The sequence below is a fragment of the Galleria mellonella genome, unplaced genomic scaffold (assembly GCF_026898425.1).
Source record: "Galleria mellonella isolate WM207_F2 unplaced genomic scaffold, CSIRO_AGI_GalMel_v1 utg64, whole genome shotgun sequence".
Lineage (NCBI taxonomy): Eukaryota > Metazoa > Arthropoda > Insecta > Lepidoptera > Pyralidae > Galleria > Galleria mellonella.
Genome location: NW_026442133.1, coordinates 226706 through 246540, shown reverse-complemented (window position 1 = coordinate 246540; position 19835 = coordinate 226706). Strand labels below are relative to the sequence as shown.

Genomic DNA, 19835 nt, shown 5'->3' with positions numbered 1-19835 from the left:
TTTTTTTATTTGTGAAACAAAGTGTACTCATATAAAAATCAACTATTAAAATGTTTATATAGAAACCAATTTAGTTAGAAATATGTTTCTTTTTGTTAAGCAAATTTTACATATTTTCAGAAATTATTACGCATTAGTTTTGTAAAGAAACAAATATTTATTGTAAATAAAATTCATTATTCTTTTACAGATGCACCATCCAATACAGATGAAACCAGCTGACAGTGAAAATAGAAATGGTAAGTCAATGAAAACATTTAAGTATAATTTTATGAATTAGCGTATATCCTGATCTAATAGTTACAAGAAGAAAATAAATAAAAATGATGATACATAATATAAAGTTATAATCAAGCCTTTACAATTTTTCTACATATATATACTTGTTTACTTTTATAATCTTATTAGTAATATCTCCCATGTACTTACAGCCTAGTCTTATTATAATTTTGTTATATTAATATAATAAATTTTTAATTAGACTAGGCTTGTACATGGGAGATATTTAAGAAAAAATGTTATAAAGAGGCTCTTAAGCCTCTGTTTTATATTTATTGTTCTTAAACAACAGAAGCCAAAACAATCGTTTTAAGAAATTTTATCTGTCTGTATGATTGTTCCGACATTACGCGTCACGCAAAAACTACTGCACGAAATTGGATGCTGTTTTCACAGTTGTATTCCTAGAAATCAAACTTTATTACTTGTGTATATTTATCTTGACACGCCTTTAATTAATGATTAATTTATTAATTTAAAAGTAATCTATTATTATTTCATTGATATTCCTACTTCTGAAATTTATGCGTTAGAATTAGCGAAAATCTGGCAAAATCTGGCAATTTATAAAAAAAATAATTCCATTATTAACACTTATAGTACATTACTACAGCGGCCAGCAACTGAGGCATTGATGGACGAACGTCCAATTGTGGGCCGAGGCGTAGCCGAGGCACGCATACGTGAGTCCATCAATGCGTAGTTGTGGCCAAGACTTGTATAGTACTTTTGTCAAACAATGCGCGGAAATCAATAACACAATTTTACTTTTTAAGTTCAATGACGAATAACGAACAATAATAATTTGTCACACGCCATAATGTTCCTGTTTTCTTTTTCAATAAACAGCTTTCTATTTGCAAGCCAGTTCGAAATTTAAATAAAACCTTTTATTAGTTACCTCCTTGGTAGCCATGTTTCAAAGTAAAAGGTCATTCCATTTTTAAATTACAGAACAGATATGAGTTTACATAGTAATTTATCTGGCCGCAAAACACGACAGATATAGATTTTCATACAACTTTTGCCGGCCGCTGCCCGCATGTATCTGGCCAGTACGGCAATTTTGATTTATCTCGAAGAAGATTGTCAAAATAATGCTCACATTTCCAAGCATGTTTGAGAAAAAAAAATATGATCACCTTCGATGTACTCTCATTTTAAGTACGAACGTATGAAATACTGATGAGATAAGCATTGTTCTATAAAATCATACCTTTCAAATCCAAACAAAAAGCTATAGAAAACAAAATAAAAAACCGTTTATGAAGTGTTCTGTTTTATGCAAATACAATTTCATTTAAAGGTAAGCGCCAAAGTGACCGCAAATATAAACACATGTTGAGAATTGAAATAAATGATTCTGATCTTTAAATCTTTTATAATTTAAAAGTTAGATTTGCATGAAAGAATGTATTAGTCGGTCCACGATCGCACACCACGAATATGGGTCTAATCTGTTTACTTTTCCGATATGCAGCTATATCGATAAGCTATGTGACTCAAGGTCCGCAAACAAAGCGGCGTAGCCTGTATTTTGTCCAATAATTTACTTTTTATTGACTACTAAAAGCTAGCTTGGCACGAATACCGAAAAATGAATTTAAATTTATAGGTAAAAAATTTCGCAAAAGAATACTTGAAATGTTTTAGAAATATTTATTTTAAGTCTATAACGTTAACTATGCGGTTTGAACTATGAAGAACTATGTTCTTTTGTTTTACTTCAATATAATATACTTCCTTGAAGAAAGTTTGTCACTTATATGAATATTATGACCAGATATTGAAGTATATAGAAATAGAAGAGTATATCAATACTCTTCTTACGCTTTTTGTAATAATTACTATTTGCATTTTTGTTCGTTTGACGGAATGTCCGGAAAATAACTTAAAAATACATACATAAATATTGGTAGTAAAGTTATATTGCAACAAAATGGAAAATTTTAATAGTGAAACACGATAATATCTAAATTAAAAAATAAACTTTGTTCTTCTACGCTGATGTCAGTTTTTCTCGTCTGAAAATTCTTGGTTTACTGTTAACGGTAGGGTTAAAAATAATTGATATTGAGATTGGCACGCATAATTGACCAAAATATGCCTTAGTATATATAAATAAATTATTTTAATTACTTGATGTCTCATTTTAAAGTTTTTGCCTCTTACAAACGGTCATATCTGGTGATCTACCATGAAATGAAATTCCGAAATTTCGGGCTCAATTTCGTATTTTTGTTCGTATCAAAATCGACCCAGTAAATGGAGCTTAACATTTCGTTCATGATAAATCCTCTTCTAATAGTCCAAAGGAACGATATTTTAATATTTTTAATAATTTTAAACAGCATGTATTATGTAATTTTAACATCAAATTTCTGTTTCGTTCGTCCCCGAAATTTCGGAAAATACTTCATGGTAGGCTCTCTGGGATGCATACATATACATAATTCTACTATTATGTATTCCACAGTAGGGATTTCTGATAATAAATAAATTATTAATTTAAATTATATTTTGTAATTTTGATGTCTACTGTGGTACACCACACAGTTGTGTCATAATATTATGACAATAATAATACGACATAATTGTTACAAATGAATTGAAAACATCAATATGTGTGGTCATAGATAACAACGTGTTGATAGTTACAATACCGTTACAATATCCAGTGTGCAATACCAAAGTAATCGAATCATTTTTATGTCATAAATTATATGCAATAAATTATAAAATGCAATGCTTTATCGATTCACCTACTATGCAATACCTTATAGGATATTGCAAACTGAAATTTTACAAAGAAAATATTACTTTAATATTGACAAAATTAGTTTGCAATACACTGGTACATGAAAATAAGCTCTTTGGATAAAAAATAGAATTGTCGAAATCGGTTCAAAGTTTACAAAGATATAGCGTAACATACAAAGAAATATAGTCTAATCAAGACTCTCCTCCATTCTGAAATCAGTTAAAAACTAATACAATTATAACATTTTTTTTATACCACTAAGGTGGCAAACAAGCATACAACCCGTCTGATGGTAAACGGTCACTGAAGCCTATGGACGCCTGCAACACCTGAAAAACTCTAATATATATATATATATATTTTATAGAACCACCTACTGTAATCTAATATATATCATATTCGGATATGTGCATGAATTTAGACTGTAAGTGCCCAGTGTAGTTACGTCACTCTTTCATACGTATCGTTTAGTAGTGTTAGCTAGTACTAATTAGGATAAAATTGTCCTATTTATTATGTTAGTTCAAGATAGCGTCTATCTGTAACTAAATAACAAACATCAAAACATTTAAACATCTTTGTAAGCATTCAGATTTATTATAAAACTAGCTGACCCCGCGAACTTTGTACCGCCTAATAGTCGATTCTTTGTTTAGTTTTTTTTTTTTTTTATACTTATTCTGCTATTCGGAACGCTGGGTCAGCTAGTAAGATAAAAAAAAAAGAAAAAAGATAGTGAATAAATCAACAATTACATTATACCAAAAAATAAAACTTATAAAACATGCCGTGCCCACGTCACTCAATTGTTTAGCCTTCCCGGAACCTCTCCACTAACACTTTAGACTTTTTCTACAATTTTTTTAAATTTTTCTCTCCGTAAGCCATCCTCGTACTTCAAGGAATATTCTAAAGAAAGTATTAGCGAAGTCGGTTCAGCTGTTTGCGAGATTTGCGCTTAGTAACACATTAAGCGATTCATTTTTATATTACAGATTAGGATTAGTACGTATGAATAATGAAGAAAAACTGAGTAAATGTGTTATTGAACTAGGTGTTATTTTGCGGAAATTTATATCTTGTACTAATACTTGTACAACAATTAGTCCATTACCTTAAGGTTGTCTTGAAAAGATGGCTCTCAGCAATAAGACCGCCTTACTGTACTTATACAATTGTATCGTTGTGTTTGTATATCGCCTTGCTTATTTCCTATATTGTATAATGCAAATAAAGTATACTCATTCATTCATTCATCTTTCTTTTTTTATTGATAACAATGAAATGGTAACCCTGCCTATGCTACCGATATACGCTGGCGGTGCACCAGTTACGGATGATATTGGAAATCCATATCACTGATTAGAATTATTTCGGCATTCAAACTGCTAAACAATAACGGTTAACACTAGATTCCGAGCAGCGATCTATTAATTTGCCTGGAGATACCTTATTTAGAGGTGAAACACGTGTTGCAAAACGTGCGTAGACAAATTGGCAATCGGAGATTGATGGCTAATATAGAAGGTTAAAGACATTTTCGTAATAATAGTAGTAGTCCATCTTTATTATTATTTTTTTTTTTGTTTAGCAAATTAATGTTTTTTTTTTAAATACACCCAAACATTTTTTTCTTCATAAAGCTTTTACATGTGACTTTCTCCGCGTGATCAAGGTATGTTGATTTACTGAAATAAATAGTGACCCATGTCTTAATCTATCCTAAATATTACCAGCGGGACACTTTGTACAAAAGTCGTTTGCTTGGGTACCTACGTCCCATTCGCGTTTCTACTGTGAAGCAGTTGTGTTTGCATGGTTGTGTTTCGGTTTGAAGGGTGGGATATAGCAATCAATTTACACAGTACAGAGGAATAACATCTGAGTCCTCAGGAATATCAATGCATGGGGGTATCATGGGCGAAACAATATACGCTGTTATGTCCATGGTACTGCTCATGTAATCAGCTTGTTTATCATTCTAAGTTGCATAAAAAAAATTTAATTATGAAAAATATTTTGTTGCACTTCTGTATGTTCGACGCTAATATTTTTCTTTCATGAAACAATATGATGTAAGCAAATTAGTGAATAATAGGCACATATTAAATTAACCGGCTGTTTACTTAATAGGCGATAATTAATGCTTATAATAACACATTAACAAAACAAAACAACCGAAATACACTTTTGTTATGTATGTAATAGAGTTACAAATTATATAAAATGTTAATTATACATAGCGTTGTAAAGCTTATATCACATGGGTTCTTTGTTTTTTTTTTTTTAAATCATATTTATTTCGAGGCTTATATCTTTTAAGGATATGTTAGCCCCATCATACCCTAAACTTAATTTATGACCTCACATATTAAAATAGAGGGAATTATTTATACAAAAATACAGCAACTAAAGATTTTGCAGTAAAATGTGAATCCGAAGAATGAGAAGTATACTCCCATACTTAATAAAAAAACCAATACCTTGTCTATTAAAATCATATTTCTGTATCAACGCTTTTGTTTCTGTTTTCTATTTTTTACATTCGGATATCGTATGTTGAACATCATCCAATGTGGTACAAGAAGTGTTTTTCACTACTATGATTTTTAAGGGATTTAAAGTTTTAGTGCCATTCATGTTTTTTTTACACCACTGAGATGGTAAACAAGCAAGGTCTGCCTGATAGTAAGCGGTTACAGAAGCCTATGAACGGCTGCAATACCAGGGGCATTACGTGCGCGTTGCTTACCCTATAGAAACCTCATTATCCCTTTTTTGAAAAACCCCATATTGAAACTAATGATGTTTGGGAACAAAATAATGACTAAATCACGATATTTATTTATATAAACTTTTTAAAGCATCCTTCTTACATATAATCACGTTGAATAAATTAGCAAGGGGAAAATATTGTAAGAAATGTGGATGGAATAGTCCCAATGCTAGCAATCGACCTCCATGCTTTTCCTTCTAGAAACCTTAGTGAATAATTCTTGTCGTCATGATGAGCTAACTGATCTGCTCTCATCCTCATCTATCATCTCTCACTGGTGCCCTGCCAGTGCATACTGATAGCACAGGCGGGATTACCACTTCATTACCACACATCAGAAATAAAACATAATCTGCCTATTTACACCGAACTGCTTTCGTTCTCGTCTATCATAGGGAGAGGGAGATCAGAGGGAGACTTTGTACAAAAGTCGATTGCTTGGGTACCTCTGTCCTATTCGTATTTCAACCGTGAAGCAGTTGTGTTTGCATGGCTGTGTTTCGGTTTGAAGGGTGGGATATGGCGTGAATTTACTGGGTACAGAGGAATAACACTTGAGTCCTCAGGAATGGCAACGCATGGGGGATATCATGGGCGAAACATTATACTCTGTTATGTCCATGGTACTGCTCATGTCTATAGGTGACGGTTACCACTTTCCATCAGGTGGGCCGTCAGCTTGTTTGCCATTCTAATGTATAAAAAAAATGTATAAAAAACACCGATAGCGCAGAATGGATACCATTCTATTTGCATCCGATTACAACAAAACTATACTATATACCACGTGTCAAGTGTCATCTAGAAAAATGGTAGAAAGCATTAAAAATTCTTTTTTTTTACTATTAATAGGCTCTCGCAATTGACCACAACCTCATCCGATTGAAAGCGATAATGTGATCTATAACAGTCGTGTCAAAATTAAAAATCTAGTTTACCATATTAATGTGTAAGTTTGTATGTTTATGTATATTTGTTACTGAATTGTGCTTAAACAAATTTTAGTAAACTTTAGTACACAGATAAATCATATCTTAAAGTAATACGAACGGTGCTATGTATACAAACAAGTTGACAACTAATCCTCTCCATCCAAAGGTTTCCTGGAAGAGATCGCTTTCAGCGATAAGGCTGCCCATTGTTTTCTCAGTGTGAACATTTCTTGTAATTGTTTGTATCTATCTATAATAAGTTTACTACTGTGATCTTTTGGAGGAAATAATAAGGAGTATTTATACTAGTCTACCTATCTATATATACTAGTTCATGCGGGCAAAACCACGGCATACTAGTATACAATATTTACAATTCGACTAATTGACAATTTTCATAGAAAATATTGAGCACTCTCCGATAATTGGATGACGATAAATCTGTATGTTCAGCGTTTTTTTTTTTTTAATGAATGATATTTATTTTTATACCACTGAGGTGGCAAACAAGCATACGACCCACCTGATGGAAAGTGGTTACCACAGCCTATGAACACCTGCAATACCAGAGATAATGGAATAGTTACCCCGCCTGCGCTATCGGTGTACACTGGCGTGGCACCAGTGAAGGATGATAGATAATAAAGCAGGTCAGTTGACCCATAATGACAAATTCAACAATAAATCAATCACGATTGTTTCCAGGGGGAACCGCATGAAGGTCGACCTGATAGGGTATATTGCTAGCAATAGAATTACTAATCTCCATTACCAACAAGCCCTTCTCCCCCTGTATGTTGAGCGTTATGTAAACCTACTCTTAGATCGAGAAAAGTACTCTACGTTGATTGGTAGAGTACCTTTTTCAGTGCGTGCGTCTATCTTCCATTGATCGCTGCACCTTAGCGGCCTTGAGACGTTATATATATATATATATATATATATATATATATATATATATATATATATATATATATATATATATATATATATATATATATATATATATAATACGAGTACATTCAACTCCAATTACAACGTATGTACATTTAAACCTTTTTAATTTCTTGTATTTATATCTCGTAAAATACCGTTATCCATTTAACTCGATTAAATATCAATAAATTCAATTAAAAATGAATATTCAAATATAATCTTCATTTTTACAAGCAATATAGTGAAAAAGTACTAGAAACATCGGGTCTTAGTGTTACACAATCTCACAGCTAAAAGGTCCTGAATCCGAATCCGAGTGGTATACAATCTTATAGCTAGAAGGTTCTGAATTCGAATCCGGCTAATACCAAAATTTTGTATTTATATAAACTTGTTATTGTCGAACTATATTCATCCGGAGACGTTGACAGATTCACCTCCTGGATAGATTGGATACAAATATGCTCAACAAAATGTGTACATATCAAGTATTACGTTCAATACAAGGAATGTAATAAGTGTACTAACTCTATTTAATATACAGAAATACCTATTACAGTTTTTAGTAAAACAACTCCTATATCATCCAAATTGTTTGTAAGCAAAACAGTCATATTATTTTGAATATGAAATAGACAGTATAATTTCAGCGACACTTTCCGTCAGACGCTGTTATAATGTATCGCAACATTGTCAAACCACTGTCACAACGCATCCTCAGTCCACATCACCGGTGCAAATGAAGAACGTCACCCGATGGCCGTGACGCCGCAGGACGGAGCTCATTAGCCACACACAACGGTGGGGGCTAGGTGACACGAGACCACGAGGAATGACTGATCGCCTGCGCTCGCGCACCTTACCGGCGGCAAATAGTCAGTTGTGTGTCAGCCGCGGTTCAATGCAGACGCGCGTGTGATGTGAATGTGTGAAGTGTTGTGAAGGATGCGTGGCGAGGCGGGCGGCGCACGCGGCAAGACGAGTGGGGGCAGAACAGGGACCAACTACCCGCCCATCAGCGCCGCCTACTGGCTGCCGCCCTCGAATCCAACCCCCTACCATGTGCCAGGTTCGAGGATATACCAATATGCTTCATCTTCTGTCGTGGATGGGTGCAACTGCGAAGTGAACACTAAATTTACGATTTGCCACTCGCAGTAACTCCAATAGAATATCAATTACGGTGCAGATTTGCGTATTTAAAATTACTATATGCTTCGATCTAATAGAAGCAGTCTAGAATAGAATAATCATGGATTGCTCTATAATTTTCCTCATTATTATGTGTCGCTTACGTATTTATCCTTGTTAATTTATTAATCGAAGTGAACCGTATTAATAATTTTAAATATGCTAACGAACCGGAGTTTTTACATTCAGTGAATTTTTCAGCGATCACAAGACATTGACCTATTGTTCGTACGGATAAACAATAGAAATTTTCAATGTAGTCACAGTGATATATGTTGTCGCTTAACGAAACACGTAGGTTTCAGGTTTTAACAACATATCCGATGATTTTGTTCATTTATACCAAGCTATTTTAAAACACTTTAAACTTAAAATATACGGGACGAGTTTGCAAACACTTTGAAAACATGATATAGATACAGTTAGCTGTTTTAAATCATTACGTTACACAAATTGTGTTGTACATACAAGTTTTCATATAAAGTTACAAATCTTATAAATCCATCGGACCTACCAAAGGGATTAACAGGGTCAGTATATTTCAAAGGAAAGAATAGTTTGCGAAGATGTACAAAGGAACTGAATAGTCTTCTTAGATATTATTATTCTGATATTGAAAATATATCGCTCTTTCAGTTACAAGGAAAACTCTACACACATACGTACATACATGACATCAAACTTATGTACTGAATGTAAAGTTATTTATAGTAGGATTAATATATAGTGGTTACAATAGTGATCCATTTATTTCCTTGGTCCCTTACGAATTCTATTTCTTTTTCAATTACTATATCAATCAATATTTTATTTCAGTATTATCTCCTCATGTAATAGGTACAAGTAATGAAAACAATTGTCCATTATCAATCTGAATTATAACTCCATTGCGTTTTTTTTTTAATGGATGATAATGGAATGGTAACCCCACCCGCGCTGTCGGTATACACCGGCGGGGCACCAGTGAAGGATGATAGGTGAGGATGAAACAGGTCATTTAGCCCATCGTGACGAATTCAACAAGAATTGTTCACGATGGTTTCCAGGGAGAACCACGTGGAGGTCGACCTAATAAGGCATATTGCTAGCAATGGGGCTGTCAAACTCCATTGCTAACAATCCCTTTCCCCCCCAACTCCGTTACCACTTACATTGTAAAACAACAAAAAAAAAATTAATATAACCAAAGTACTTAAGTACTGCTAGGTAAATTATAAAAGGCGATACTGCAGATTATGTACTTCTACACATGTAACATATCTTATGTTATACATATGCTTTGCCGATCATGAACCTTGTCCACTTGAGGCTTTGCAATCGCTGCAAAACTAATAAAACGACATCATTTGACTTTCCTTTTCGGTAAAATAACAAAGAACACAAGAAAGAGGTAGAATATACACGTAGTTTAAACTAGAGAAATATGGTATAAAATTATTTACGAATGCAGTTAAACATTAAATGGAATGAATGTATGAAGAGCAATAAAAATTTGAAGAGTATAAGATAGAACAAGAATTCGCTGACTTTGTTTTGAATCTGCCGAAAGAAAGATTCTGTCCATTTAAGTATTTCCTGTTTCAATCTATAGTGCTTTCTTATATTACTAAAAGACGATGAATCAATGGATTAAATGTTAACTACAAATAGAATGTAATTAGAACTAATTACTGTGTGGTCCCAGCATAGATTAGGCTAACTTTTCCTTTCCTGTAGATGTCATATGAGGCAACTAAGAGAACATAATGGTAAAGGGATGGACAACAGTACCACTCTTAAAAGATCTCTAAGAACCGAACTGCGGTTGTCAACCCGCCTGCTAACGTAGCAGCTACTGGAAAAACTCTTCTTATGGGGAAGGATTATACTTTTGGACGTCTATTTTTATGATGGCAGACAGTATATTTGATTAGTAGTGTATTCCTTTATGTTATCATAGCAATTAATAACATACCGTCTGTTAACATATATATTATATCTGATGACGAACATAATTTTGTTGTGTTACCCTTGTTATATATATTTCTAGCGCTATGTTTTAACCATAATATAAGTTTATTTTATTTATTTATATTATTTTATATATATGTACTTGCCTTTACTATTGCCCATCTCACGTGTTTGTTTTGTATTCCATAACTATGCGTGGAGACCTATTGTTGGCTATCTATTTCTTATTATAATTTATGTTTACTGTTATTCTAAGAAAAACTGTTGATCCTCCAAATACATAAATAAATGAATAAAATACAGAATTTTTCAAAAATCATTTGTCATTTACTCTAACATTTGGGTAAACAAACATTTGCATGTGAAAAAACATGACATAGTTTCATGATGTTCAAAACTGAACTGTTGTTTCTGATTTTATAACCATTATAAATTTCTACTATTTGTCTCGTGAGTTTACTACATTCCTGGAATACTATCAAATAAGCAGTAATATATATAATATTATGTTGTCCTGAGACCATTTTGAAAAATCATCATGGACAACTTTAGACTATATAATAACTGTTGACAACTTGATAGTTTTATTTAATATATTACTTTAAAAACACCTATATTTTTTGTAGATATCTAAAAGAATAATGCTATAAAATGATCCCAGTGCCCATTACTAATACAGTTTGCAAAATAGTAAGTCCAATGTTTTTTAAATGAAAATATATGTAGTTCCACTCAATTTCATTACGATACAAATTGCATTTGTGCTCTTAATAACTCTTTAACGATGACTCATGACAACTTGTTTGAAATAAATTAAGTTTAAAACGTATTGTAATACATTCGATTTGAATTGTGGGAACAGCTCTGCACTCCACACTATTGTTTCTATTGTCGTATATGTGACATTTGATGTCTTGTTTTTGATGTCACATCATAAAATAAACAATTTGAGATCTTGCATTTTTGTTAGCGTAAATATTACAATGTTGTCCAGTAGAGTTTAAATGATGTAAACGATTTTAAACTCTATGCGTTTGTAATAAAGGTGATTTTGGATAACGATAATTGCGCGATACCCAAACTACCTATTGCTGTTTGTAACGAAATTAGCCGAAGCGGAAATTATTAAACATCTCGCTGTGATAAGCATGATTAAAGAGCTCGTTGGAGAGTTTGATAGCTATTGTTAAATCATTGACTTAAAATTTTCTGCTGTGTAGAGATATATTGGAGTTTTGTGATTATTTCTTTATTAACCTACATTGACGTTTTATGTAAAATATTGTTGTTAATTCTTCACTTAATTTATTATTCAATGTTTTTGATGTAACCAATGTTTATCTTTGCCATCTTAGGAAATATTAACTCACTCGTCTATTGCCATTTTAACCTTACAATCCCTGCATTTACATTGATAAAGTAATTCTCGTTAGCAGTATTTATATTAATAACATAAATTATTAATTATAATAATTAATAATGATGATTATGAAAGATCATCATTATATCAGGCGTTAACTGTCCACTGTTGAACATACTCCTTCACCTACTGGGGGGCTTTGCCAGTAGTTGCCACGTTTGGCAGGCGTATTGGTAACAGCAGTTAAACTTTGGCGATGTTTTAAGCTGCTCATCCCCCAACTATTAAGTTCCCTAAGTCACCTCTTACGACACCCACAGAAAAGGTTGGGGTGACCCTTTCTATGCCGGGACCACACGACGTTAGTGCTTTCATACTTCAATGAAAACAAACAGACTTATAAAACAAAAATGTGTAGATATAAACCATAGATCTGTATGGTCCTTTGAGCCGGATAACGGAACGTCCATTATATATTTCAACAAGTATATTTATTTTCGTTATCTTTCATAATAAATCTGTAAGTATATCTATTACATTTTAAACCCGAAAACTAGTATTTCACTGGATACATTTCCATGAAGTGCCAAAGGTAATCGTCCGACGATGGTTATCGGTGTGCGCTGCGCGCGCGCCCGTCTGTTTGAACAAGTGCTCTGTTTCTTGCGTAAGCGTTCTCTTATTACAATGCCACCATGATGCGGGACTTGTTAACTGAGTTGGTTCATATGAATTATGATAAAAAGGTTGACGGTTTCACATTCCTCAGGGATAATCTTTCAACGTTTTGATATTAAAAGAGTGCCTTTTTGTATGTTCAATAATGGAATAGGAGTCCCGGCTGCGATTTCGGTATATGCAGACGGAGCACTAGTGAGAAATATTAAATGGGGTTGAAAACAGGGTAATTGCCCATCGTGATTATGGTTTCCAGAAGGGCCGTGTGGAGGTCGACTTGATAGGGAATATTGCTAGCAAAGAGGCCGTTACTAACAATCCCTTCCCTCCAATATCAATATACTTAAATAGACGTTTAGTAAATAAATATTATAATTTACTTAACTTATTATATGTAATATATAATATTTTGTTTAATTTATAATTATTTGTTAATTAAAGTATTAATATAATTAAAGTATAATTATTTGTTAACTACAAATAATTATGTATATACTTAAAATTTGTAACGAACACTTATTTTTGGACAATAATTGTATTAAAATCAAATAATTTTATTACATTTTCACACGATAAGGCATCAACTTTTTGCAATAATTATTCTGTGTTTAAGCAATAAACGAGCCAGTTTGTTTTTACTGTTTAAAAACGTATAAGCTTAAAAAAAATTCAAACACAATTGAATATTATTCAATATTTCTGAATGATTCTTTTTACAAAAAAACTGATAAGTTCATCTTTGGAGAAGTTGTACTTGATAAACATAATTTTTTTGTTTTTTAATTATACTCATTTGAAGTTCGAAACACTTTTTTATCATCCATATTTCAATGATAGTTTAATAACAATCTTATTCTTCTCTATAGGAATATTTTTTTTTAAGTTAAGTTATTAAAAAATATAGACTTTTTAAATTGTTCTGCTAATAAATGATAAAGATAGTTAAGGCATCCAACCTAATAGCGCACGGTAAATAGATACGAGCAAATAATTACAAAACCAAGGTCAGAATACAAACGGCGAACTGAAAAAAGATTGCAATATAAGAATATATATATATATATATATATATATATATATATATATATATATATATATATATATATATATATAACCAATTTTGAAAATTCTATTTTTATCTGAAAATCGTTAATAAAATCGTTCCAGTAATTAATTGATTATTGATAATTGAACCGTCGATTTAAAAACAAAACAAAGTTTTTAAATTAAAATAATTAATTTCACCAGGATTAAAGTTAATGGTTTTTTTTAAAAGAAAAAAAACCATTAACATATTAACCATTAACGGAATAAAAATCTACTTGTTATAACTCTATTTAAAATTGACAGGATTTATTCTGTTTATGGGACTATCTTTATTATTATTATTATGTTACAATCGAAGCTACAAGTTTTGTTTGCAGAACAAAAAACTGCTTGATGTAAAACGAAATCTACTTGTAAATACACGAATTCAGTTTCTAAATTCAAATGTTTTAAAACAAATGTGTTCTCAATCAAATCTCGAGAGATCTTGTCAGTTTTAATATGTTTATATTATAATTGTTATCTCTTAAAATCGAAAAATACACAAAGAAATACGAGAAACGTCAAGTTTGTAAAAAATGTAACCAAAGTTCTTGTAGTCATGCATATTATTATGAATCATGCATTGATTTCTTATTACGTATTCCATACATGTATGAACACCTATAGAAACTATAGTAAATTTATGCACCACTATTACGGTCTGTATTTTTTGTGTCGCCATTTTGACCGCAGGATATCCTCGATAAAAAGTTAAAAGAAACATAATATTATAATATGTGAGTTTGTTTCTTACCTCTTGTCGCCTTACGAAATTTAGCATAGATGTAGCATAGATGTTTGGCCTAAAGAAAGTATACAATACTTCATGTCCTGGTCGATCAATATTATTCCAACTGACGTGAACAAAATTAACAAGAATAATTAATATTTTATAAATATAAATTTAAAATATATAATTTATTATTATTATGTCAGTCGTTGGGTGTCCACTGTAAAGCAGTTGTATTTGCATAGCTGTGTTACGGTTTGAAGGGTGGGATATGGCGTGAATTTACTGGGTACGGAGGAAAAACACCTGAGTCCTCAGGAATGGCAACGCGCATGGCAGCAATGGTATCATGGGGGAAACAGTATACTCTGTTATGTCCATGATACTGCTCATGTCTATAGGCGACGGTTACCACTTTCCATCAGGTGGGCCGTCAGCTTGTTTGCCATTTTAAGTTGTATAAAAAAAAATACTCATGGTAGAGATCGATCAGCCAGCAGATTATCAATTGGCATTCAACTAGCAAACCGGAACTGAGTGCGTGAAACTAGAAAGGGATGGATTGTTGTGTGATGGGGAAAGAGATTGTTAGTATTTGGAATGTAATAGCCCTATTGCTAGCAATAGGGTATGTTGCTATCAGGTCGATCTCCACGCGGTTCCCCCTGGAAACCATCTCGATTAATTCTTTATGAATTCGTCACCATTGACTAACTAACCTGTTTCTTCCTCGTTTATCATCCTTCACTGGTGCCCTCCAGTGTATACCATTAGCGCAGCTGGGGTTACCATTCCATTATCACCCATTAATAAAAAATCTAGCAAGAGATAAATAGGCATGGAAATATGGAGAGGTGATATATGGTATATCGAGATGGTATATGTCCAAAAAGGGGCGTGACAAGGACAGCTATAAAAATATAAACATTATAAATCCTGGTAACTTACCATTAACATCCCACTACTGGGCACGTTATTCTGTCCTACATATAGAAAATTGAATAATAATATCAGAGTAAATACTACTGTGACTCAATTACCACAAGGAAATATTTGTCTATAAATATCAAAGTCATTATGGCCAATCTTGAATGCTTATCAAACCGTTACTTGATTTTTAATTTAAAAATATTGAAAACTAATTAATTTTTAATACGGTATTAATAACTTGCGTTCCAACAAACGACCGCGATGATTTAAAGACTAAAATGCATAATAATATATAATTTATCTTATTTACTTTCTACAGGTGGAAACATTTTTAAAATAGGTTACGTAGTTTTTAAATTTATCCATTATAAACAAACATACGAAAAATCTTTCCTCTTTATAATATAAAAGTATACATTTCAATTATGCATATTGAAACAAGTTGTTTTTTTTTTATATACAACTTAAAATGGCAAACAAGCCGACGGCCCACCTGATGGAAAGTGGTAACCGTCGCCTATAGACATGAGCAGTACCACGGACATAACAGAGTATACTGTTTCGCCATAAATACTGTCATGATTGTTGTGTAGATGTAGTGCACTATTACTGAATTTCCTTTTTTTATATACCTACATGCTTATTTACACCATATTAAGAGATGGGTATATATACATATATAATATTAAAATAAAGAACCCGATTGCAATGTATATTGATACTCGACTAGTATAGTTGGTGATATTGAAATACGTGAGGACTTTTTTTCCACTATCAAATACCCGGAAGAATCTAATATATAGATATCGGATTTGTGCCGATATTACCCATGCCTACACACCAGTGGGCGCCACAAGCCTGTATCAGGAAGACTTAATTTGCAATCTCTCACTCCATACGTCCAATCCTAAACTAGCATCAGTAATAATTTGCATTGCGAGCGCACGACCATTGCAATTCTGATGTGTATGTATGTGTATACCGCTGCATACAAAAGAGCGTAACTACAAATTTACAAATTCCACGGAAATCGTTTGTTTCAAACAGAAAACTAGTTGTCGTGCCCCGATTTCGTTTACGTGGATGAAATTTAATGAATATAGGCAGAGAGAGATATACTTTTTTTTTTCTTACCTCAATTCAAATTACTAGTAAGAATGCTATTAAAATTCATAGTCCGTGTACAAAATAGTAGTAAACGTTTGTGGGGCGTTACTAGCTGATTTCTCCATGTCACAAATACTGCTTATGTGGGGGGAAAGGGATTGCTAGTGATGGGGACTGGGAATCCCATTGCTAGCAATATACCCAACCAGGTCCACCTCTTCGCGGTTCCCCCTGGAAACTATTATGGTTGATTCTTGATGAATTCATCATAATGGGCTAACTGGTATGTTTTCATCCTCATCTATCACTCTTCACTGGTGCTCCACCAGCGTATCCCGTTGGCGCAGGCGGGGATACCATTCCATTTTTACCCATCAAAAAAAATACTGCCTGTGTATCAAAATTTATGATAATTAATTGAGCCGTTAATATACTGAGAAATATCAAACAAACTATATGTGTAATATCATGATCATTTCCACCTATATCTATTCACTGCTGGACAAGGCCTTCCCCAATGACTTCCACCATGTGTGATGCTCTGCTTTTCACATCATCCATTACTGGCTTTCTTTTAATATCTTCACTCTATCTAGAAGGAGAGCACCCTATGCTTAGTAAGGAAATAAAAATGTTTATTTAGTGTGTGGTAAAAAAAATAAATAAAAAAGAATGAGTGTATCAAAATCCACAAGGATTCAAAGCAGTACCCAAAAATTCTAGCCCAATAAACCAATGTTGTCACGTCTAATTTCCAAAACCAAAAGTGCGATTAATAAATTGCGCCGCGTCCATTTCAAATTACGTGTAATTTGATAGATAATTTTGCACATGGCGATATACCCTTTTAGTAGTACTGGGCACCGCGGTGCTATAATTCAGAGCTAGTACAACGCTCGTAATAAATCGAGGCACGACCGTAACACTCGTACCAAGCGAGCCGTGTAAACATAACAGTTTAACACGCTAAAATGTCGCCCGCTCGGCTGTCTGGTCACGCCTTAACTTAGGGATGGCGAAATGTCAACTCGTACATTTTTACTCAAATGAGCAATGAATTTAATACAAACGTTGTTGGTTATTTTGTGTTATTCTGGCTTTGTATTTTATTTTATCCTCCAATGTACTCATTCGTTCTAAAGCATAATAAAACTCATATTAAAATAATAATAAAACTCATATTAAATAAAACTCATAATAAAGAGTAAATTTTGTTTGTTTTTAGGAAAGCTCAGGTTCATACTAGATGTATTTACCTATATTTTGAAATAAATTATTATTATTATTATAAATAAAAAAAAATTAATAAAGTTGTACCTATTAAATAATTTCATTATAAAATTCACTACATGTATGTAGAAACCTAATTAACTTAATATAAATTTACTAATGAATTAACTTTAATATTCATAATTCATATTTAATATCTAACACAACCGATTAATATTTATGGCATAAACTATAAAGTCTGTCATTTACGATCAGAAATGATTTACAGTTTACACTTTTTAAATAGACTCATAAATGAGGAAGTTATCGTTTCATCTGTATTAAACAGTTTTTAGTTCTATATGGCAATATACAATAATATATTAGTACAATCAGGTAACATTAAGGTTTTACACATTATTTTATATTTATAGTAACACTATTTTATGTTATCAAACTAAAAGAAATTAATTTTCCATGAGTTGGCACCCCTAATGCACCAACTCTATTGTCACCTCCGTCTGCCGCATGTTAGAGCTCTAATAATATCCCAGCACCAACCAAGTTCTTGCACTGTTTAATAATATTATAAAAAACATCGTGCGGTTATATCAAGTTTATTGGACCACTGTAAAAGTTTAACATAATAAACACTGTCATATTTACGTAATTATGTTCATGTTAAAACGTCTACCTATACTATATATATTTTAATTATTTTGTTAAATCAGTTTACCGCCATTTGCTCCCTTTGTTTAGCGTAACAGTTGACTGGTATAGAATGCCATCAGGAATTAAGTCCGCTCTGTAGACATATTGTAATGTTATGTACATACATATATATATAGATACATATATATGTACATAACAGGATTATTATGAGCTTACTATGTTTGACGGAAACGACAAATATATTGTAATAAGCTTATAAAATAACATATAATATGTAACATAACCTCACCCTCTCACTGACCCTAAAGAAGACTTCCATATGGAGTTTTGTCGGAATCGACCAACATAGTGAAGTAATAAAATTCCCTTTATACATATATATATATATATATATATAGATAAATACTATTATTATTACAAGATTATAGATAAATCTAAGAGTCATAAACGATTTGTGATCTTACTCGATAATTTATAAACAGTGTATTAAAAATAATATTATTATATCAGCCTTTAACCCTCCCCCCCCCCCCCTTTAAGCGCCCTCGGCGGGTTTTACCAGTAGTTGCCACGCTTTGCAGGCGAATTGGCAACCGCAGTCAGAGCTTTAGTTATATTTTAAGAGGAGCGCCACTGCCCATCCCTCGCCCTTCCTTAGTCGGCTTTTACGACACCCACGGGAAAGGAAGGTGTGACCTATTCTATACCACACGGCTAGAAATAATATTACTAGTATATAATAGGACAGTATTTATTAGATGCAGTCAAGTAATTCTAATCTATTTCTCACCCAGCTATGGGCCTGTGGAAATCGTTTACATACGCAATAGAACAATGTATTTCACATTTAATTCTCAAACAATATGATGAAACACAAAGGTATTTCGGAATATACCTAATCAAAGTAGATATATATAAGTATATAGAGTAATTAAGTGTATTGCTATTTTGCCTTAAATTGATATATCATTTACGGGAAAATAATTACTTTTTAAGTTATTGTCAATTTTGTCATCACTATTAAATTAACCTCGAAGGAAAGTAATTTTATTCACATTATAAAATATGTGAATGTATATGTTAATGATATTTTAACCGTTGTCTTATATAATATAATGGTTTGAGAAAAGTTTGTAATCATTTACTCCGTTTTCATTACATTTGACCAGAAAACATTTTTATTTTTAAGGCACTTCAAAAATGCAGATTTTTAATTCTAAAGTGTTTTCTATTTA

At 32.4% G+C, this 19835-nt stretch overlaps 1 protein-coding gene across 8 annotated transcripts in view; it reads left to right on the top strand.

Annotated features, from left to right (window-relative positions):
* Positions 1–19835, top strand: part of LOC113512633 (CUGBP Elav-like family member 2) — a 549805-nt gene that overhangs the window by 432562 nt on the left and 97408 nt on the right. For all 8 annotated transcript variants that reach the window (XM_052900076.1, XM_052900074.1, XM_052900071.1 and 5 more), the window contains one exon: positions 191–239. In XM_052900076.1, coding sequence (XP_052756036.1) covers positions 191–239 — 49 coding nt within the window. The remainder of the gene's footprint in view (positions 1–190; positions 240–19835) is intronic.